Source organism: Natator depressus, chromosome 7 (assembly GCF_965152275.1).
Source record: "Natator depressus isolate rNatDep1 chromosome 7, rNatDep2.hap1, whole genome shotgun sequence".
Classification (NCBI taxonomy): domain Eukaryota; kingdom Metazoa; phylum Chordata; order Testudines; family Cheloniidae; genus Natator; species Natator depressus.
In genome coordinates this window covers 119,727,267-119,751,038 of record NC_134240.1, presented here as the reverse complement: position 1 = coordinate 119,751,038, position 23,772 = coordinate 119,727,267, and the positions used below count along the sequence as shown (strand labels likewise).

The 23,772-nt window shown below is 50.6% G+C and overlaps 1 protein-coding gene across 2 annotated transcripts in view; it reads left to right on the top strand.

Annotated features, from left to right (window-relative positions):
- AS3MT (arsenite methyltransferase) overlaps window positions 1-11,450 on the top strand; it is a 33,962-nt gene extending 22,512 nt beyond the window's left edge. For both annotated transcript variants that reach the window (XM_074960067.1, XM_074960068.1), the window contains exon 11: window positions 11,162-11,450. In XM_074960067.1, the coding sequence (XP_074816168.1) occupies window positions 11,162-11,260 (99 nt within the window). In that variant the 3' untranslated portion in view covers window positions 11,261-11,450. The remainder of the gene's footprint in view (window positions 1-11,161) is intronic.
- Window positions 11,451-23,772: the final 12,322 nt, after the last annotated feature.

Below are 23,772 nucleotides of genomic sequence, written 5' to 3'. Positions count from 1 at the left end.
ATCTGAGGAGAGGGATTACTGGAAGATGGGAGTTCTGGCTTCTCCACCCGGCTCTGCTGCTGACCCGCATTGTGGCCTTGGACAAGTTACATTTTTTTCTCTACGCCTTTGTTTCCAGACCTCAGAGGAGGTTGTGGTTGAATTAGCTGAGACCCTCTGTTGGAGGGTGCTGTTGACATCAAAGAATGACTTCTCTCTGGCAGACCTGGCTCAGAGAAGGCATCTTTTCTGAATCCAGAATTCAGTGCTGGGGAAAAGTATCAGCCTGGCAGCCCTGATCTGTGCTGTTCTCCACTGAGCAGGTCCAGCACAGACTTCGGTGTGTCAATGCTTGACTTGAAGCAGCCCTTCTAGGGGCTGAAGGGATTTTTTTCCAAGGTTCATTCCCTCCTTGGCCTCTCCACTGAGCCTGCCAGCACAGGGACTGCTTGGAAAGGCGGGTGGTTTGCCCAGAAGCAGACGTGTCCTCCCTGTACAGCCTGGGGAGTGCAGTAGCGACTCTTAAGAAAACACAGCCTAAGCCCGTCTGCCGTCCATGGCCTTGGTGGGGGGGTGCTGGTATTACTCCTCCTTTGATCGAATCTGAGCTCCAGCCAGCCTAAATAAGGTGCTGTGATTCGACTTAAAGCGTCTGCCTCTGTGGCCATGCCTGGTGGGATGGGCAGAGAGCTCTTGGCATGTGTGTAACACGGGACTGGGAATCCTCTTTGCTTTGGCAGGAGCAGAGGGTGCCTGTGAGCAGAGAGGACCTGCTTCCTGCTGAGCAGAACTCAGTCCTCGCTGTGCTGCTGCTCCCATTGAATGTGCAAACAGTGTTACCGCTTCTTTGCTGAATTGCATTGTTGATGCTCCCTGGAACTAGAGTAAACACAGCCCCCAGGGGCCCTTCAGGGAGTTAACCCAGTGATGAATTGGGCTCAGAGGGAAGGAGATATCTCTTGCTGTAGGAAGAGATGCTTGTGACACAGCCCGGGGAGCTCATCTCTCTGTCAGTGTGGACCCTATGATCTAGCCTAGTGGTAAGGGGTGCTGTTGCTGGGGGTGCTGTCCTTCCTAACCTATCCGTACCCCATTTCCCAATGCCAAAACTTGGTGCTAGGGGGTGCTCTGCTGCTGGAGATGCTAATAAACCCGAGGTCCTGACCAACAATGCTTCACAGAAGCCAAGACATTTTTCACAAGTACTAGGGTGTTAACCTCTGGCTGGTGGGTTAATCACAGTCTGCCTTGCAAAATTCCCCCTGTAATTTCAGTTGGCTACAGCATTCACTTCCTGTCCTAAACTATAATCTAGTGCTATTGCATATCTGCCCCTTCCCTCCTGACCAGAGGTGGCTGAACTGCTCCATGCATATCATCTGTATCAGCTGCAGTTTGTAAAGCGCTTTGGGATCCATTTCAGCTAAAGCAGGTCTACAAATCATAAGATCCTCAAGCGTTTGAATATGCCATTAAAGCCTGAAGAGTTGTTAATGAAAGAGGTTTAAGTACAGGAATTAAGACTGTGATGCCATCTTGGGATCCTTAAGGAGAAATGCTTAGGAGTGTGTGGAATTGGGATGCTTTGCCAGGTGCTAATGCACATCTCTGAGCTGTGGGGAGGGGGAAATCGGAGTGCTGATCTGGAGTGAGGGAAGCCCTGTGCTGTCAGATTGGTCATGGGAAGCTCAGGGCAGCACAAGGAGACTTTTCTGGAGCTCTGACTTGCGGGAGGGAGCTGAGAGGCCAATTCCCCAGTAACACATGGCCCCATGTAAGAGGCTGTTGTTAATTTAGGGTTAGCCTGTACTGTTTTTTGCAGCATCTCTTCCATTCCTGAAGGCCAGCTCGCTGCCCAACCCACACCCCATGCAGATGCATATCCAGCTTGCTCGATGGGAGTTTGACCCTAGCCTGCCAACCCTGACTCCACAGCTCAGAGCTGCTTTATCTGCTGAAAACTGTTCTCCTCCTCCTGTCACCTTCCACACAGCCTGCAGATGTCTGATGAGTCCTTAGACCTGCCACGAGTCCGTGAAATGGGAATAATTGATAGGGGAAGACGATAAATCCAAGCGGCTGTGTGTCCTCGAAGTGTGGCCTTGTGTGTGCTGGGGGAGGGGAGAATGTTCTTGTCTTTCCCCAAGCAGGAGATGGTTTTCAGGTGAAGGGCTGTACTGGAGAGAGGTTTGCAGTGATGTTCTGTAGGCTCCTTCCTCCCTATAACAACCTGCCACTGGGCTCTTAGAGCAAAGGGGTCCATTTGCCAGCAGAGCAGGGCCCTGAGGTTCCCCTGCTGTAACAGGGAACCTTGCTGTCAGCGTGGAGTGCGATGCATCATGACAGTCACCTTGGAGTCAGCTGTGTGGCCCTCTAGGCACAGCCCCTCAGGCTGCTGTAAAGCTGAGCTGGAGCTGGCTCCCGCAGTTCTCTGGCGTTACAGAAAAGCTTTTTCGACTTGGAGGAGGAGAAGTGAGTTAAAGGAAATGAGATCTGGGGGGAGGGAAGTGTTCTGACGTTACCATGGTAGGGGCCACAAAAGAACCCGGACAGAGCACGTCAAGGAGGAAGGGAGGTCAGTTAAGTTGAGGGTCTGATAGGAAATGTGTGGGGCTGTGTCTTTTATTGCCATCCTCTGGACTCTGCTCCTTGGATTGGGTTTGCCCTGTAGCATTTTGGGAATTCCCGAGCTTTCCCATCTTCCCCGCATGTTCTGCTCCCAGGTGGTACAGGAGCTCCCTTACAGCCACGTTTCCCCCCGTTAAGAATAGAAAAATCCTGTATCCAGTCTTCAGTCCTGCATCCTGCTGCAGAGAGGAATGTGAATCCCCTCCCTTGCCACCTGCAACGCTGGTAGGGGAGATTTTCCCAATCCTCCACAGGTGATCAACCTATGCCCTGGTGTAGGAGGCTGCTTTCCAACTTGCATAGTTACCAGGGTTAGTGGTCATAAAATCAGCCCCTTAGAGTCATGTGGCAGGGAGTTCTGTTGGCAGCCTATGTACTGCAGAAAGAAGCGTTTCCCTTTGTATGCTTTAAAGAGTGTCATGGTTTTAAACAAAGCCCCTGTGCCTAAATGGCAGTTGGTACCTTGGAGCGATACATCTGACATTGGAATGTGCTTTTCACCACTGATTCTGCTGCAGGTATATTTGGCATTTTTCTTGACTTGGATGGTGAATGTATCCCAGAGTGGTCACTTTGGTTTTCGTGTCTGAGCCTCCACTATTGTAAATCAGCAAGAGTTGGAGTCAGGTGACTTACTGCGGCTGACCAGCTGGCCTTCCCTCTCTAGTCAGTTTCACGTTCAGGTCCTCATGCCCAATGGTTGGGTTGCAGACACTGAAAAGGAAAATGCTAGGTTTGTTTTAAAATCACTGATTCTGTTCTTAATTTAACCGAACATTTCTATTGGTGGTGTCACTTCTCTTTCCCTACTGTGTTCTCCATTCAAATGTCTGGAATCCAGAATTTACAAGTGTAAGCAGAGTCTGAATGAGCTCTCCCCTCACATCTAGTGGTGAGCTGTGGAAAACTACTTCAGGAGCTGATCTCGTTTGCATGGTCACACCCACTCTGCCTAGGTGCTCAGCATGATGGGATTGCTTGCCCAAATAATCACGTGTGGCTGGTGTTGAATCCCCAGTCTTGTTGTTGGGGCAGGAATAATAAAGCGGTGTTATCCCTGTTGTGTGAACTGAGGGTAGCAGAACTGTACTTGGCACACCCCAGTGGAGGGACTCGCCCTCAACTGAACGGCACTCACTAGGCAGGGCACATGGGTCCCAATGCGTTGGGAGAGGGTGGGGACAGGTACTTGTACCTGGTGGTGTGAGCCTTGTTTAAGGGCCCTAGACACCATTTGACCCTTCCTCTCTCCACCGTATAAGAGCTAATTTAGACTCCATTGAGAGTCTTGTCACACGCCGAAGAGCTGAAATCACTGATGCCTAGGTCTAAGTATTAGACCTGCCTTGGGACAGTGTCTGTACTGCAAGAGACTGCCCAGTGTGCACCAGCAGTGAGGCTGTCCCCACTGACCGCTGAAATCACTGAGAGCTGTGTTAAGTGGGGGGCCCTGAAGACATCTTGGCAAGTGGGAAGCTGGCGGGAGAGGCGCAGCCAGCAGGAGAGGGCCAGAGCAGAGCCCCACAGAGAGGTGCAGCAATTGGTCGTTGGGGCGACAAGCAAGTGCCCGAGCAGGGGAGTGTGTAAGGTGCCTCCTAACCTGCTGCTTCCACCCAGGGTGGGAAGTGAACTCTGCGTATAAACCTCTGAACTCGGGCTGCACTGGCCAAGGACAGCAATGGTGAGTGGGGTGCAGAGAAGAGACTGGCATGTTAAAGGGACTTTTGGGTTGCTGGACTTCAGAACCTGAAGGGAAAAGGACCCTGCCCAACTTATTTGAGGGTGGGTCTTTTTACTCATGGTTTATGAACCCTAGTTGCAAGATTTTCCCAATTTAATGCTGCTACTTCCCTTCTTTTATTAAAAGGTTTTGCTACATTCAGACTCGGTGCTTGTGAGAGGGGAAGTATTGCCTCTTAGAGGCACCCAGAGGGTGGTGTGTAATTGTCCCAGGTCACTGGGTGGGGGCTCGAGCTGGTTTTGTGTTGTTGAAAAGGAACCCCTAGATATTGAACCCGGCCCTTGTTGCTGCTGGCTCCACCTTGCAGAAGGGTTACACAGATATCGATCACTCTATCTTCATGGAACCTTCCTCCCTTTGTTGTCATCAGTTCTTATGTTTTTTAATGTAGGGCCTGACCCCAGGAGTGGTGAGCCGATGGGAGTTGCAGGCACTAAATGCCTAGCAGATCTGAACCTCACTCTTCAGGGCAGGGACCGTATCAGGATTTCATGGTGTAAAGCACTGTGCAGGCCAGGAGCTCCGTGGAAATATTTAACAGAGCTTCTTTTTTATTTATTTATTTATTTATTTTATTTTTTAAACAAACCCTTAATTTTGAGCTCAGTTAGGCCAGAGAGCACCCCTGCCTCCTTTGCAGGTCCTTCCGTTCTGCTTCATTCATTTTCCTAGGAATATGGAATGCTGTCAGAATATGGATAAATGGATTGATGATTGCTATTCCTTGTGTTGTGTGTCAGGGAAATCTCTTCCCCTTTCTCGCCTAAATGATCTTAGGCCTCGCTCATGCCATCAGCTCTGTGTGGCCAGACCCCCACATCCGTGTGGCTCTGCATGGAGACAGGGGTCTCCCCCACCCAGAGTTTGGTGCAGTATTGTGCCCTTTATCGCATCACAGTAATATTCAAAGCCCTGTTTCAGAGTAACAGCCGTGTTAGTCTATATTCGCAAAAAGAAAAGGAGTACTTGTGGCACCTTAGAGACTAACCAATTTATTTGAGCATAAGCTTTCGTGAGCTACAGCTCACTGCATCTGATGAAGTGAGCTGTAGCTCTCGAAAGCTTATTCTCAAATAAATTGGTTAGTCTCTAAGGTGCCACAAGTACTCCTATTCAAAGCCCTGTCGCAGGAGGAGCCCTCGCTGTTTTATCACCCAGAAAACGCTTTTGGCAACACCAGCCAAGCCAAAAGAAAAAAATGACTAGCTAATAAGCATGGAGCAAAAATGGCCAGCCAATCAGTGTGGGGGGAAGGGGGGAAAGCCCAGTGACACAGCAGTGTGGCAGTATTGCCTGGCAGTTGACACCTGGGGGGCCTGCTGCCCTGCCCCCAGATGCCCTGTGGTGCCTATAACTGTTCACTGCTCCATCGAGTCATTGGATAGATCCCATCAGTCACAACTGCCATTGCTTTTCTCTGGATGTTTTCAGTCTGTTGGAGGTGAGGCAACCGAAACTGTCAAGAGTGTCGTGAGGAGGGGGGACCCTGCCTTTGCAGCTTGTCTTTTGTTTTCTGTCCCTATACGCAACAGCTGCACGTTCAGTGGAGAGCCAGAAAAGCATCACCCCTCTTATGGTCTGGGTTAGTAACAAGGTAATTGCAAAAATAATGCCACGTCAACCCCTGCCTAACCTTTCTCCCCAGAGTGGGGTGGCCCCAGGGTTTCTTCCCTTAGCGCATCTCTGCCTCTAACCCTAACACCCTCCTCTAGGTGGCTACTGGTGGCCCAATGAGTCAGCACTTGTTAATCCCCAGGGTCCTGCAGGCTCGGGCCAATTGGGGAATCCCCCATGTTACACTCCTTCCACTCCCTGCTGTGTACTGGGCTGAGCCCCTCGCTTTAGCTCTAGCACCAGCCAGCCCTCTGCCGATACAATTTCTCAGAACGCTTCCTTGCTTCTGTCTATGCTGCAGTCAGAGCGGTGATTGCAGCAGTGTGTGTAGACGTACTTGAGCAGCGTTAATCTAGCTGGAGGGAGTGCCAATAGCAGGGAAACCACAGCAGCACAGATTTCAGCGTAGGCTCGCTGCCCGAGTACGTGCTCTGGGTCCCTGGCAGGCCTGTGCCGCCCAGCATCGCTGCTCGTGGGCCATGAGCTAGCTGGATTAAAGCTACTTGGGTATGTGTACACGAGCTGCAGCCACACCCCTGATGGCAATGTGGACATACCCGGCGTTTAGAAACAGCGCCCCTCCTCTGCCATCTTACTGGCCCACTCCCTGCAAGAGCGGTACTATCGTATTTGGGGGTGCTGATCCCCAGACACCGCAAGGGATCTGTAGTATGGAATGCTGTAGTATTATTGCTCCAGGCTTTGGCTCCTCTGTAGTTTCTCAAACCCCATTTGGTTGTCACAAACTTAAATAGCTGTTCGTGTGCAAATGTCCATAGCAATTTGCCAGGTCTAGTCTGTTTTAGTGGGCATTAATTCATAACTGGGTCGTTTAGTTATTTAAAAGTCCAGTCCTCCTTTAGTTCTGGCTCAGGTTTCAGCACCTCACAGCTTGTGTCCGAGAGCTCCCATGTTCTGAGGCAGTCAGTGGCGTGGCCCTGAGGATGAATCTGGTTCATTAAGCAGGGCTGGTGCCAATACGGCCCCTGTGGGTAACCTCTGTAGGCAGAGAGGCAGCAATTCTCTCTTCTGTCTCATCCCTACCAAGGCTTTGCTGGGGAGCGGTGTGAGTAAATGTGGGAAGAGCACTCCCCTGTGGATGTGCTGATTACGAGGCTGTTATTTCCTTAGTAGTTTCTTGTGCCAGACGCAGTCAGATGCTTGGGAAGGCCAGTAAATTAGAGCTGCTGGGCCCTTCTTTGTTGCTGTTTTAACTCTTTCTGAAGCCCCTTAGCTTGTTTGAAAGGCCAATTAAACTATCCCAGAGGTGTTTGTATGAGTGGGCTGAGGAGGGGGTGCGTGTTCATAATTCTTTCCATAAATACACTGCATCAGTTTTCTTTTTAGTGAACTGAGCTCCCTGGCCTGACGCTCCCTGAGTCCATTCACCCAGGGTTCATTTGTTTTGGGCTGGGCGCCAAGTGGGTGACTTTCCATTCTTCTGAAACAAACTGTTTGTAGGGAGCTGGGGGGAGATTCTTAGAGGCACAGATGGGAGTCAAGCACCCAACTCTCACGGACTTTCAGTACCTCTGAAACTCAACCCCCCCGTGTACTTTGCACTTCTCTGGAGACTCACATCCATGGCTTTCTGAACGCTTTACACATGTGAATGAACCCTCGTACAGTTCTTGGGAGAAGGGTGAGCTGCATCACCTCCATTTGTACAGATGGGGAAACTGAGGCACAGTGGGGAAGCAACTTGCCCAAGGTCACGTGGGTGCAGCGGTGGGAATAGCACCAGATATTTTCATTACCAGTCTGTGGCTCTAACCATTAGACTGTGCTCCTGACCTTACACACCTTTTTGGGAGCTCCCCTGACCTTGCATTTCAGCCCCTTCAGAACCATCTGACCGTGGTGATCCATTTGCCCCTGAGTGTGCGCTGTAGCCCTGCCATAGATTCCTATCTCTGCTAAGGCCAGACTGGTTTTAAAAAAAGAAAACGATGCCGTGGGGACTAGAATTTCCTTGGCATCCTGCGAAAGTCTCTGTCACATTCATCACGCTTGGGAATGACAGGCTGGACCATTAAAAAACCTCCCAGCCTCCCCCTGGGAGCATAGGAGGCTGGATCTCATGCACAGCACTGAAAATATTCCAGTGAATTGGAGAGCTGATGCAGGTGGCTGATAGGCTGCTGGGCTTATCGGAGGGGAAAGATAGGCCCTGTGCAGACAGGAATGTGCTCAAGGGACGGGGGGCTTCATAATCGCTGACCTTGCCACATTTGGAGTTGTTTCTTAAAGGCACAGGCACATTTTTTGTTTCTCTTTGCCTCTTCATGGCAACCGAGCAAAGCAGAGCCCCGCGGATCATCTGTCACTGGGTGCAGGTGTCATGCCTTAGGAGCCCCAGCTAAGGACAGCATTGTGCGGGGCTGCTTTGTGGATTTCTCTCCAGGAGTGTATTTTTGCCACCGCTCAGGCAGCTGGTGCGGTGGGCTAAGGGTTAGTTCTCCGCTAACGAAAGGATCCGGGTGTGCTTACTGGCCAGCCAGCAATGGCAGGGATCTGCAAGTGGAGCAGGGGCTTATGCCACTGGTGATAGCTCGTGGCTCATTAGCCTGAACAGCCTGGGGAGGCTGGGAAAGCAGCTAGGAGAAGCTTTCTTACAGCCTTGATGGTAGGGTAGGGCTAAAGGAATTCTGTCTGTACTGTAAAGGGAGGAAGGATGATACCAGTTCAGGCATGGGAGCTGGGCAGGCCATCGCCTCCCTGTGCTGCCTCGGCTAAGTCACTTCACCTCTTCGTACCCATCTCAGCAGTCTTGCCAGCTCTAGTGATTTTACTGCTGGCCTTGCAATATTTGATGTTTTGCTTAAAGCCTCAACTCCCAGAGGCAGGTGATTACAGGAGACTCTTGGCTTTTATTGACACAGAGATGTTTCTAGCCCTCCTGGTTGCAGAGAAAAGCTCAAAGTGATGCCTTATGGGCTCAAAAAGCAGAAGCAAAAGAGATTTCCAAATCGCTGATGCTGTGGGTGGCAGGGGCTGACTCCTAGTGTCTGACTGCGTGGGGTTGGCATCTGGAATGTACCTCCCTCCGCCCAGGGCTGGGAAGCTGTTAATAACTGAAACAAGGAAACCCCAGCCTTCACAGTGTGAGGGCCAGGGCACGTTGCGGGGAGAGGGGGTTGGCTGGATTAACTCCCAAAGGGCGGGCTGGGGAAGGGGAGGATTCTTTTTACAAACCCTCCTATTAACAGAAACATGTTCATGAAATTACAGCTCCTCCCGCTGCAATGGGAGCCAGGTTGAGTTTCACCTTTCCCTGCAGCGTTCCCAGCCTGGACATTGGGCTGGTGCCTGAGACCCCCGGCTGAGCTCTCCAAACCAATCCGCTTTCTCCAGCACCCTAACTCTGGCCCACCCAGCGGGTGAAGAATTCAAATACCTTCAGCTCTGTGGCCTGCTAATGTTCCCTTGACTGATACCCGTCTCTTCTCGGGGATATTGCAAGTGGTTAAGAGCTTAGCCCCTAGATGCCAGTGGCTGATGTCACAGCTTGGCTTCCCACTTCCTTCCCCCTAGAATCATAGAATATCAGGGTTGGAAGGGACCTCAGGAGGTCATCTAGTCCAACCCCCTGCTCAAAGCAGGACCAATCCCCAATCAAATCATCCCAGCCAAGGCTTTGTCAAGCCTGACCTTAAAAACTTCCAAGGAAGGAGATTCTACCACCTCCCTAGGTAACGCATTCCAGTGTTTCACCACCCTCCTAGTGAAAAAGTTTTTCCTAATATCCAACCTAAACCTCCCCCACTGCAACTTGAGACCATTACTCCTTGTCCTGTCCTCTTCTACCACTGAGAATAGTCTAGAACCATCCTCTCTGGAACCACCTCTCAGGTAGTTGAAAGCAGCTATCAAATCCCCCCTCATTCTTCTCTTCTGCAGACTAAACAATCCCAGTTCCCTCAGCCTCTCCTCATAAGTCATGTGTTCCAGACCCCTAATCATTTTTGTTGCCCTTCGCTGGACTCTCTCCAATTTCTCCACATCCTTCTTGTAGTGTGGGGCCCAAAACTGGACACAATACTCCAGATGAGGCCTCACCAATGTCGAATAGAGGGGAACAATCACGTCCCTCGATCTGCTCGCTATGCCCCTACTTATACATCCCCCTGCGCCTCTCCTTTTCCTACTGGGACTGGATTCCCCTTTGTGAACTGAAAGAGAGCACTGTGGGTTTGGCTTGGTCCTGCACATTGTTGTGGTCAGGGGCACGTCTCCCTGGGGGAACCTGAACAGTCGGATTCAGAGAGAGTCATCGTTGGTTGACAGAGCTGCCAATAGGCTGTGCAGCGTTGCACGCTCCATCCTCATGGGGCTCCCATTGCCCATGCAGCCACCTCTGGGGTGGAACGCTGCAGGCCACGTAAGGATCTGACCAGTCCCCTGTGATGGTGCAGGACAGGCAGTGGAGTAGGGGGTTGTATCCAGTAGAATCGGCAGAGCTGCTGAAATATGCAGGGTGCAGCTACCCACAATAGGATTGGCTGGGAGTCCCACGTGCTCTAGTGAGAAGTAAGCATGGGAGATGGAAGAGCTCCATCTACTGATGCACCACCACCGCTGTGGCTGATGGTTGGACTGACCTCACCCCAGCCTGCTTAGCTTGAGCGCTGATGCAGTCACAGTCCAAGTGGAGGGAGTAGTGTTACGGTTTGCCTGATTGCTGACATGCTACAGCGCGGTCGACATGGTCCCTGCTCCCAGCAGCATGCAGCCTGCCAGCCAGCTAGCTCAGTGGCACAAAATCCCTGTGGCTGGGCCCCTGGGGCTGACGTTTGTCACTCTCCCTGTGCTGGTGAGGCTGCTGTTGCGAGGCTCAGAGGAAGACATGTGGCTTTGAGGAGCGGTAGGGGAATGAAGAGGGGGGAGGTTCTGTGGGTGCCCAACAATTGGATCCAGGTTAAAAAGCTGTGGGAGCAGGGGATGGCAGGAAGGGTCTGAGGTATGAGCTCGCCAGCCAGCTGAAGGGGGGGCTGGACGAGCGCAGGAAGGGGTCCCATCCAGTCCTGCTCAGCCAGAGAGAGGGTGCTAGCAATACTGGATGGGGGCTGTGTAATGGTGAGACAATGGGGAGATTCCCAGGAGTTCACAGCCCTCCTCCCAGCACCAGGGAAAACCACCTGGCAGTGGCAGCCTTTCCTTCAAATCTGACTTATTGCTGTTTTTGTTTCCTTGCTGTAGGAAAAGATTGTTGATCCATTCCAATTAGTGGAGCGGTTGGAGGCAAAGGACCTTGCTCCCAAGGCGACGGGCTGCTGTGGCCCCAAAGAGTGCTGCTGAAAAGTTGAGCATCCAGCCAGAGCCAGCGAAGCAGAAGCTGAAGAATCAGAGCTGCTTTTGTTACTCATCGCTGCAAAGCAATTAAAAATTAATAACTTAGGTAATGATGCTGAGCACTTCACGGCTTCGCAGCACTGTGCGGGTACTGTGGAATGAGATTTAAATAAACCCCAGCCATCCCCCAGGCTCCAGCCCTGGTGCATGGCTGCAATCAGAAGATAGCCCGTTTATTTGTAGGCACCATGTTAACTGATCAGAGCAAACCCATCCCTGTTCAAGCCAGGAGGAAGATCTAATCATGGGACCTAATTAACTGCAGGGGCACGAAACTGACCAGTGCTTTGTCTAACTCAGAATAGACTCTGATGAGGCTGGATCCCAGGGATCAAAATTATTTACTGAGGCTATTTGAGACCAGCCAACCCCTTGTAAGGCCCAGGGCACAGCATGAGGGAATACGCTCTTCTCAGGCTGCAATGTGTCCTTGGAGCCGTTCCCTGCCTTGAGGCTTACACTGTCCCCTCTCCTTGGCTTACCCATGTGGGAAGTGCAGCTCCAGCCCCACTCTGCCCCTAGACCCTCCTGGTGCGCTGGGGAAGCAGGCAGCCACATGGTACTGCGCAGTGCACCCCCTTGCACACATTCTTCCTTCCCACAGTGGAACTTCCTGGCTCTGTTGCCGTAAGCCTCTTCCCTGAGTAAGCACTCTTAGGCTGCGTGCTGAGGGCGCCCAGCTGCTCTTCGCACCTGGGATGTGGTGACTGGTTACATATCTGGCCATTCAAATGGAACCGCTCCCTTTGGCAGCCCTGACCTGGGGGGCTAGATGGGCCAAGCACTACAGGAAGCCTCTCTTATCTGCTGCTAGCTCAGAGCAGGGAAGGTCAAACTAGGCCCCAGCCTCGTGTAAGAAGGTGTAACATGCTCAGTGGCAGCGTCTGGCAGCCAGTGAATCTCACATTGCATCCAAGCCAAATCGCGGGCAGACACCTGGCAGGATGGAGGAGAGGAGGAGGAGAGGCGCCTGGGGTCCGGGTGGAGGGGAGAGGAGGCTGAGAGAGAGCAGTTGTAAATAATAGCAGGGAATTGCTTTTCCGGGGCCATGGGCCCAACACCTACCACAGCTAGTCTAGGGGCAGATCCCATCTCCATGCTCACCCAGCATCTCCAGAGGAAAGCTCTGCCTTAGGAGGGGCTGAGTGCCCTCCCCTGGTGGAGTGAGTGGGAATTGAGAGCCCTCGGCCTCTTGTGGGGTGGGCTTGGCAAGCAGGGCTGTGCCCCACACACAGCTGGTAGGAGAACGCCCTTCCTTTCCTGGCTGCGGGGGCTTGAGGTAGGTTGGGGTTACAAATGGTGAATCCCCCTGACGGCGGAGTTGCTGTTACACTCAGCACCTACTAGCATCAGCCTCTAGAGGCCGTCTATTGCTCATGTCTGAGGACCGCCCTACTGTCCCATCCCCCGATCCCCTGCTTCCTAACAGCTGTATGGGTCTTTTGACCCAAACACTGCAGGTCTTTCTGTAGGTGTTGGGGGGAGAGGAGCATTGTAACTGGACCGTGGGCTTGCAGAACCCCCTTTAGCGCTTGGATCTGAAGTCTCAGGGACTGGCAGGGGGGATGGTGGTTAGAGCGGGGGACTCTTAAAAAAGAATGAGGATCTGGAGCGAAATAGCTCCTTCCGTTCCCTTCTGTGGACGGTAAAGCATTGCAGCGTTGAAGGGGACTGCTGCTGGGAAGCAGGTAAATCCCTCTCCACATTGATCATGACAACTGAAGAGGAGCTGGACTTGCCTATTTTGTACTGTGTTGAAATAGTTGGGCTTGTGCAAGAAGCGTAAGAATCAAAACGTGGCAGCTGCATTTGTAAATACAGCTAACCTTGCAGGGGTATATGTGACAGGAAGAGGACTGGGAGCTGTGCAAAGATTGACACCTGGTGGCCACAAGGTGGCATGGCATGTGCTGATGATCTTTCTCCCAATTTCACACTGTAAAAACACATTTTTCCTTTAAAATTCTCCTGAAGCCTCTGCCTGTTTTTTGGGCTTCAGGAGCCAGAAGTTGCATTAATGGAGACAGAGGTCGTCAGCAACAAATATTTAACCTCTGTTTCCCCATCTGTAAAACGAGGACAATAATGCTTAGCATGCCAAAGGCTGTGACCATTAAGAAGTTGTCTATAAAGCATGCAGACATCCTCACACAGAGGGTGTTTTTGCAGATCTGTGTGAGGAGTGAACAGCCAGCTGCAGTCTCAGAGTGGGATGGTTTAATTTAATGTTGGTGTCTGTTGTAAGCCCAGAAAAATATGCTTTTCATCATGGCCATATACAGCATGGAGATTGCACCGATTACAGTGGGCGTAGCCAATGCAGGCAGCTTGGCAGTATTGTTACCAGGTACAGGATGCTTTCCCTCCTAAGGTGCTTTGCAAATGCCATGCATCAGAGGCTCATTAATTTTCACTCGGGCCAGGGTGAAGTTCTGACCATTGCACAGCATAGAACACAACAGGACTTCAGAGCCGGGTCAGGTCAAAATCAGAACACAACATGGTGACTGTGTGTGGCATGCCTAATTCCACTCTCAACAAGGGACCATATAGTGGAACTTGAAGGATGAGAAGACTGGAAAGTACAAGAGGGGAGTGGAAATGGATGCAAATTTTATTTAACTGGGAGAGTTCAGATTAAATGAACCAAGTGTTGTAAGAAACGTACCTTAAAAAGAATGGGGCCAAATCCTGAAAGGAGCTGAGCATTGACTTCCGTGGGCGTTGTGGGTGATCTCAGGACTTAGGTCATAAAGTGCTGCTCGTAGTAGACTTCATGGGGAAGACCGTGCTATTAAATCTTTGCAGATAGTTGGGAAGAGGCATCTTTCGTGAGTGTGTCTTACAGAATATGGAGATCAGTGAGGTTCTACCCTAGGTACATCACCACTGAAATGCAGCCACCTCTGGGGTAGAGACAGACCGCTACTGGTGCCCAGCAATAGAGGGAGAGGGAACACTTTGGCCAAAGACACTGGGCAAGCCCCGAACTTGGAAAGGGCCCTATAATCTTCAATGTCCATGCAGAATTTGCCTATTACAATCTCGTACAAAGAACCTACCCAGTCGATTTACCTTGGAAGGCCGGGCATAGCCAGCTCTGGAGCGATTCAACTCCATGGCTGTGGGAGAGTCTAGCTTCTGTGGAGCTGCTACTTAGATGACTACGCCATTTCCGTCTAAGTCAGCGCAGAGTTGAGGGCTTCCCACGAGACACCCCCTCCCCCCCCGTTTCTGGTGTCTCTGCTCAGTTCAGGATGCTCACATGCTGTGCTGTGGATGCCCTTGTATCAAAGGGCTGGCTAGCAGTTCTCTTCCATGCTGCTTGCACTGCCCCACACCAACAGTGCCTCCTTTTCAACCAGGACCAGCTAGTAAGAAGCCTCCCGTTTCTTCTCTCCCTCTGCCACTCCCATGGCTCTTACCACACCCTCTTCTGCATCGTAACGTCTGTTTTCCACCCTCCCTTCCCCGCACGGGTTCCAGCTCCTCTTCCTGGTTACCCTCACCTCTCCAGGGTTCCCACGTGCTGTACCCGATCCTCTTTCCCTCCGCCTTGGCTCTCCCAAACTCCGGCCCACTTCCGCCTATGCTCCACAGGTTCCACCATTTCTAATCTCACGCCGAGCCCTCTCCCCTTCTCTGGCTGATGGGAATGCCCACTACATCTCTAAAAAGATCACAGCCATTCACATCCAGGTTTCTTTCCAGCACCTGGCTCTCTGAGACCTGGATCCTTCGGTCGGGCACAGCCTCTGCAGCTGCCTTCTCTTATAGAGAATCCCTGCCCTGGATCAGACCGTGAGGGGAGTGTTGGGCTTCCACAGGGTGCTGTCCTTGGTCTCCATCCCTTCTCTTCTCCCTCTAAACTTTATTGCTGGATAATCTCAGCATAAACACAAATTCAACGACCATCTCCATGCTGATGACTCACAGACCTACCTCTTCATTCCACACCTGTCTGTCCAAACTCTGATTGGCCCATGATGCATTGTCGACGGTAACTGTTCAAACAAGCATCTTCATGCTTCCTCGCATGCTGCCCCTCATGCTTGGGACGCTCCCCGGAAACATCCACAGAACTAACTTCCTTCACATCCCTCCTTCAAACTCTTTGCCGTGGTGCCTCCAGAAAACTTGACCCCAGTTAGCGGCTGGTGCACTGAGACCACTGACTATCTCGCTGATTGCTATAGCGACATTGTTCCTACGGTGCCTAGAGTAGTGGGGTCCCGCTGCATGACTGGGGCTGGAGGTGCTACGTAATACTAATACTCAGAATGACTTCATTGTTCCCTGCTATCGGCTAGTCTGTACACATTCCTGCTTGCCGTAGTGTTTGTCTGCCAGCATCTGGCCCCCTCTCCTGCCCCTCCCACAGATGTTCAGACACATGCTGTAATACGATCCGCCTTGCTGACAGACTGTAAGGGCCTGTGAATTTGTATCTTCTTTCCTCTGCTGTTCCTGGGTTTCCCGCCTGGTACAGAAATGTTAACAGGTGCAAGGCAGTATCCAGGGGCTGTGTGGCTTTTGTGCCAGCACAAAGGGGGAGGACTGCCTCTGAAAAGCTCGCCTGCGGTGCCGTGCAGGGCGTCCTGCTTAACCTGGTTCTTCGTGATTCTTCCCCACCCCAAATCTAGGGGCTGCAGAACATTGGCAACTCCGTAAGTGATGCTCTCCCTGTGGAGCCGGTTACCCAGCCTTGCATTTGGAGGCGTCGTACTGCTGGAATTGCCTGATTTGAGGAAAGACTGGGCATGAGGTTACTGGGAGGTCTCGACTCTCTTCCTGGCTTCACTGTGGGATGGGGGGTCAGTCACTTCTGTCCGCTTGGCCCTTTGTAAAATGAAGCTAAATGTTTCCCTACCTTGCCAGCACATTGTGAGGTTTGTCAAGTGCTTTGAGATCCTTGCCTGGAAGGTGACCGAAGAGATGTTGGTTTGCTTTTTTTTCCTCAAGAGTCGGGGTGTTGACCCTGATCACAGTGTTCTGACCCAATTCCAGTCTGGACAAGAGCCTACTTCTCTTTGACTGGACCTGATCGTCGTCTTCTCCTAGCTGTTGTTTCTGAGTGCTGCTTCCTAACCTCCCCACTGGGCCATGCAGTACTGGCTTGTTTGCGGTTGCCAGTAAAACCAGAGCCACTTCCAACTGTTGCTTAGCAGCCAGGCTAGTCTGCTTGGCCATGCCTCTCTGTGTGCTCAGGAGCTCTGGGCGAGGTTCTGCGGGGATGGGACTAGATCCCAGATCCGGGGGACATCTCATGTCTCCACACTGCTATCCGGCAGCCATGGTAAGCTTCTATGCATTACCCCATAGTCCCTGTGGGGATAAACAGCACAGGAAGTACCACCTCGGAAGGCCGGATTGACAGCTTCCCTCGTGGCCCCTGATTGATCCACACACCCTATTTAAGCCCACGAAGAGTCCCAGGAAATGTCTGTGCAAAGAGGTGGACTCCCCTGCCAGCTGTGGTGCTGGACTTGGCTCTTGCTCGGACCCTCAGCTTCGGCTCTTGAACTCTGACTCCAGTCCCACTTCCTTGCATCGGTACGAGGAACCTGACATGATACCGAACTCAGGCTACTGATCTTAGACTCTGACCCTGGTCTGACCCCTGACCTAGGCCCCTGGCCTCTGGCACCAGCCCTGACCACTAGGCCTAACTGCGCAGACCCCAGTCGTGACACTCTGCCCGTGGAGGCAGGGCCATGGTAGAACTAGCACGCTGTTCATTCTGGGCCAGTAGACATCAAAGGAGAGCTCCTTCTGGCTTCTGAGCCCCACAGCAGGGGCTTCTGACTGTGCAGGGACTCTGCTATCTGCCACCCTCCTCCCCCTCCCCAACACAAACAGCAGCATTGTAGGGCATGCCAAGGAGTGCCCAAAACACAAGACGTACTCCATCGTTCTATGATGAGCTGCATGCCATTTTAGGGGGTTCAGCCACCACTACCCCAGCTGTGTTGTTTGACTCCTTCAGTGGAGATGGAGGCAACACGGAAGCAGGTTTTGGGGACAAGGAAGATAGCTCACAGCAAGCAAGTGGAGAAACTGATTTTCCCGACAGCCAGGAACTTTTTCTCACCCTGGACCTGGAGCCAGTACCCCCCGAACCCACCCAAGGCTGCCTCCCGGACCCGCCAGGCGGAGAAGGGACCTCTGGTGAGTGTACCTTTTAAAATACTACACATGGTTTAAAAGCAAGCATGTTTAATGATTAATTTGCCCTGGCATTCGAGGCTCTCCTGGATGTACTCCCAAAGCCTTTGCAAAAGGTTTCTGGGGAGGGCAGCCTTATTCCACCCACCATGGTAGGACACTTTACCACTCCAGGCCAGTAGCACGTACTCGGGAATCATTGTAGAACAAAGCATTGCAGTGTATGTTTGCTGGCATTCAAACAACATCCGTTCTTTATCTCTCTGTTATCCTCAGGAGAGTGAGATATCATTCATGGTCATCTGGTTGAAATAGGGTGCTTTTCTTAAGGGGACATTCAGAGGTGCCCGTTCCTGCTAGGCTGTTTGCCTGTGGCTGAACAGAAATGTTCCCCGCTGTTAGCCACGGGGAGGGGGGAGGGTTGAGGGGGTAGCCACGCGGTGGGGGGAGGCAAAATGCGACCTTGGAACGAAAGCACATGTGCTATGTATGTAATGTTAACAGCAAGGTTTACCGTGAAAGAGTGTACCCATTGTTCTATAAAATGTGTCTTTTTAAATACCACTGTCCCTTTTTTTTTTTTTCTCCACCAGCTGCATATGTTTCAGGGATCACAGGATCTTCTCCTTCCCAGAGGCTAGCGAAGAGTAGAAGGCGAAAAAAATGCACTCGTGATGAAATGTTCTCTGAGCTCATGCTGTCCTCCCACACTGACAGAGCACAGATGAATACGCGGAGGCAGACAACGTCAGCGTGCAGGAAAGCACAAAATGACCGTGAGGAGAGGTGGCCGGCTGAAGAGAGTAAGTGGCGGGCTGAAGAGAGGGCTGAAGCTGAAAGGTGATGAGAGGAGGCAGGATTCAATGCTGAGGCTGCTGGAAGATCAAACTAATATGCTCCACCGTATGGTTGAGCTGCAGGAAAGGCAGCAGGAGCACAGACCGCCGCTACAGCCCCTGTGTAACCAACCGCCCTCCTCCCCAAGTTCCATAGCCTCCTCACCCAGACACCCAAGAACGTGGTGGGGGGGCCTCTGGCCACCCAGCCACTCCACCCCAGAGGATTGCCCAAGCAACAGAAGGCTGGCATTCAATAAGTTTTAAAGTTTAAAACTTTAAAAAAGTGCTGTGGCCTTGTCCTTCCCTCCTCCACCACCGCTCCTGGGCTACCTTGGTAGTTATCCCCCTATTTGTGTGATGAATTAATAAAGAATGCATGAATGTGAAGCAACAATGACTTTATTGCCTCTGCAAGCGGTGATTGAAGGGAGGAGGAGGGGAGAGTGGTTAGCTTACAGGGAAGTAGAGTGAACCAAGGGGCGGGGGGTTTCATCAAGGAGAAACAAACAGAACTTTCACACCGTAGCCTGGCCAGTCATGAAACTGGTTTTCAAAGCTTCTCTGATGTGCGCCGCGCCCTCCTGTGCTCTTCTAACCGCCCTGGTGTCTGGCTGTGTGTAACCAGCAGCCAGGCGATTTGCCTCAACCTCCCACCCCTCCATAAACGTCTTCCCCCTTACTCTCACAGATATTGTGGAGTGCACAGCAAGCAGTAATAACAGTGGGAATATTGGTTTCGCTGAGGTCTAACCGAGTCAGTAAACTGCACCAGCGTGCTTTTAAATGTCCAAATGCACATTCTACCACCATTCTGCACTTGCTCAGCCTGTAGGTGAACAGCTCCTGACTACTGTCCAGGCTGCCTGTGTATGGCTTCATGAGCCATGGCATTAAGGGGTAGGCTGGGTCCCCAAGGATAACTATAGGCATTTCAACATCCCCAATGGTTATTTTCTGGTCTGGGAATAAAGTCCCTTCCTGCAGCTTTTGAAACAGACCAGAGTTCCTGAAGATGCGAGCATCATGTACCTTTCCCGGCCATCCCACGTTGATGTTGGTGAAACGTCCCTTGTGATCCACCAGTGCTTGCGGCACTATTGAAAAGTACCCCTTGCGGTTTATGTACTCGCTGGCTTGGTGCTCCGGTGCCAAGATAGGGATATGGGTTCCGTCTATGGCCCCACCACAGTTAGGGAATCCCATTGCAGCAAAGCCATCCACTATGACCTGCACATTTCCCAGGGTCACTACCCTTGATATCAGCAGATCTTTGACTGCGTTGGCTACTTGCATCACAGCAGCCCCCACAGTAGATTTGCCCACTCCAAATTGATTCCCGACTGACCGGTAGCTGTCTGGTGTTGCAAGCTATTGCCACTCACTTCTCAACTGTGAGGGCTGCTCTCATCGTGGTATTCTTGCACTTCAGGGCAGGGGAAAGCAAGTCACAAAGTTCCATGAAAGTGCCCTTATGCATGCGAAAGTTTCGCAGCCACTGGGAATCGTCCCAGACCTGCAACACTATGTGGTCCCACCAGTCTGTGCTTGTTTCCCGAGCCCAGAATCGGCGTTCCACCACATGAACCTGCCCCATTAGCACCATGATGCCCATAGGGCTTGTGCTTTGAGAGAAGTCTGTGTCCATGTCTTCATCACGCTCGTCACCGCGCTGACGTCGCCTACTCGCCCGGTTTCACTTTGCCAGGTTCTGGTGCTGCATATACTGCTGGATAATGCGTGTGGTGTTTAATGTGCTCCTAATTGCCAAAGTGATCTGAGCGGGCTCCATGCTTGCCGTGGTATGGCATCTGCACAGAAAAAAGGTGCAGAACGATTGTCTGCTATTGCCCTGATGGAGGGAGGGGCAACTGACCACATAGATTCATAGATAGATATTTAGGTCAGAAGGGACCATTATGATCATCTAGTCTGACCTCCTGCACAACGCAGGCCACAGAATTTCACCCACCACTCCTACAAAAAAAAACCTCACACCTATATCTGTGCTATTGAAGTCCTCAAATTGTAGTTTAAAGACTTCAAGGAGCAGAGAATCCTCCAGCAAGTGACCCGTGCCCCATGCTACAGAGGAAGGCAAAAAACCTCCAGGGCCTCTTCCAATCTGCCCTGGAGGAAAATTCCTTCCCAACCCCAAATATGGCGATTAGCTAAACCCTGAGCATATGGGCAAGATTCATCAGCCAGATACTACAGAAAATTCTTTCCTCGGTAACTCGGATCTCACCCCATCTAATAGCCCATCACAGGCCATTGGGCCTATTTATGAATATTTAATTACCAAAACCATGTTATCCCCTCATACCATCTCCTCCATAAACTTATCGAGTTTAATCTTAAAGCCAGATAGATCTTTTGCCCCCATTGCTTCCCTTGGAAGGCTATTCCAAAACTTCACTCATCTGATGGTTAAAAACCTTCGTCTAATTTCTAGTCTAAATTTCCTAGTGGCCAGTTTATATCCATTTGTTCTTGTGTCCACATTGGTAGCGAGCTTAAATAATTCCTCTCTCTCTCTGGTATTTATCCCTCTGATATATTTATAGAGAGCAATCATATCTCCCCTCAACCTTCTTTTAGTTAGGCTAAACAAGCCAAGTTCCCTGAGTCTCCTTTCATAAGACAAGTTTTCCATTTCTCGGATCATCCTAGTAGCCCTTCTCTGTACCTGTTCCAGTTTGAATTCATCCTTCTTAAACATGGGAGACCAGAACTGCACACAGTATTCCAGGTGAGGTCTCACCAGTGCCTTGTATAATGGTACTAAAACCTCCTTATCCCTACTGGAAATGTTATACCAATAAAATAAAAACCAGCAGGATCTTATTAAAGGGAAAAAGGCAAAATACCACATTTATTGTGAATACAGAAAGAATCATAGTAAGCAGTTAGTTATAGCTATAACATTCAATTCAATCTCATATTTATTCACACACACACACACACACACACACACCACACAGGTTCTGCAAGGTTGTTATCATAGTTACCAGCCTTAGAGTTGCTCATGCCAAGCCACTGGCCAGGTGGCCTGGACATGAGGAGGGAGCAGGGCCTTGTCAGATGCTCATCTGATGCTCCTGGAAGTTGCTTTGCAGAATCAGACCCCAAAGTTCTCACTTTTTAGAGTCTATTTTTATAGGAATTTCTTCCTATGCCAGTCTATGGGAATTGCTTCATCATGCTGTTGCTGAATCAATCAGCAGATAGCACATTCCTGACGGCTCCAAGATGTTATCTTGTTCTTTGGTTCTCCCATTCTTGGGGCTGTTGGGTGGATTCCAGTCTGCCCTCCGGGGGTCCTCTGGTTATTTCCACGTGACGCCTTCTTCAGCGGATGGACACTGGATTCTTAGGCTGGCACCTCCCTGATCATTCAGTTATTATCCACACCAAGCATCCATCCACATACATCCTCTATCTCTATTTTAATCACAATTGTTAATACAACAAAAGGGCGGGGAGTCTCTGGGTGCTGTTTCTGTTGTTACAGAGTATTGCTTTGAGTCTCTCTCTGTGTGAGTAGTTGTTGTTACAAAGAATTGCTTTGAGAACAGACTCTGTCTTAGAATGTACTAACACAATTAGCAGCTTGCAAGTTTCACACATAGAGGGAGAGAAACAGTACTAAAAACCAAGAGACCTCTTAATTAGTAATACCCTGGAATTTAAACTATGGGGAGTCAAACTCATTCTTGATTTTAATACAGAACTTCTTTAATATGATCCAACACACACAACCTGCAGAGTTCAGTAAGGGCGGGGTGAGGCTGCCCCTTAATGTCCAATCATACGGTACAACCCCTGAGTTTACAGATTCATTAAAAATTTTTGCTAATGGGCTTGCAATTTCTTGTGCCAATTCCTTTAATATTCTTGGATGAAGATTATCTGGGCCCCCGCGATTTAGTCCCATTAAGCTGTTTGAGTTTCACTTCTACCTCAAATATGGTAATGTCTACCTCCATATCCTCATTCCCATTTGTCATGCTACCATTATCCCTAAGATCCTCTTTAGTCTTATTAAAGACGGAGGCAAAGTATTTGTTTAGATATTGGGCCATGCCTAGATTATCCTTGACCTCCACTCCACCCTCAGTGTTTTGCGGTCCCACTTCTTTCTTTGTTTTCTTCTTATTTATATGACTATAGAACCTTTTACTATTGGTTTTAATTCCCTTTGCAAGGTCCAACTCTACTTGACTTTTAGTCTGTCTCACTTTATCCCTACATGTTCTGACCTCAATAAGGTAGCTTTCCTTGCTGATCCCTCCCTTCTTCCACTCCCTATATGCTTTCTGCTTTTTCTTAATCACCTCTCTGAGACACTTGCTCATCCAGCTTGGTCTACAACTCCTGCCTATGAATTTTTTCCCCTTACTTGGGATGCAGGCTTCTGATAGCTTCTGCAGCTTTGATTTAAAATAATCCCAGGCCTCCTCTACCTTTAGATCCATAAATTCCCCAGTCTTCATGGCTTACAGGGTTGGCTTACAGGGAATTAAAATCAACAAAGGGGGTGGCTTTGTGAGAAACTGAATGGCCCCCTCAAGGATAGAACTCAAAACTGGGTTTAGTAGGCCGTTGATTTCACGGAGGGAGGGAGGAGAAAATGAATATAAAACAAATCTGGTCTATTTCTTGTTTTGAGCCACTTCATCTATCTTTATACATCTTACTGGCAGCAGACTGTGCAGTACGACCGCTAGCCATCGTCATCTCCTGGGTGCTCGGCAGAAGACGGTGCAGTATAACTGCTGGCCATCGTCCTCTGCTGGCTGCTGATTAAAAGACAGTGCACTGCCGGTAGGACTGAATCGCCATGAGACGAAACTTAAAAGGGAAATGACCTGGCTGAGTCACTCCCATGTTTGCCCAGGCGCCCCGACCTCATCGAGGTCGGTTAAAAGAGCACCCAGGACTACGTCGACGACGGCTACGAGTCATACTGCACTGTCTGCTGCCAAAAGGCAATAAACTGCTGCTGTGTAGCAATGCAGTACCACGTCTGCCAGCACCCAGGAGACATACGGTGACGGTCAGCTGAGCGGGCTCCATGCTTGCCGTGGTATGGCGTCTGCATAGGTAACTCAAGAAAAAAGGTGCAAAACGATTGTCTGCCCTTGCTTTCACGGAAGGAGGGAGGGAACGGGGGCCTGACGATATGTACCCAGAACCACCCACGACAATGTTTTAGCCCCATCAGGCAATGGGATTCTACCCAGAATTCAAATGGGTGACGGAGACTGTGGGAACTGTGGGATAGCTCCGGAAGTCGACGGTTGCCTCGGTACTGTGGACACACTCCGCCAACTACACGCACTTAGAGCATTTGCGTGGGGACACACACAATCGACTGTATAAAAACGCTTTCTACAAAACCGACTTCTATTCGACCTAATTTTGTAGTGTAGACATACCCTGAGAGAAGCGAGA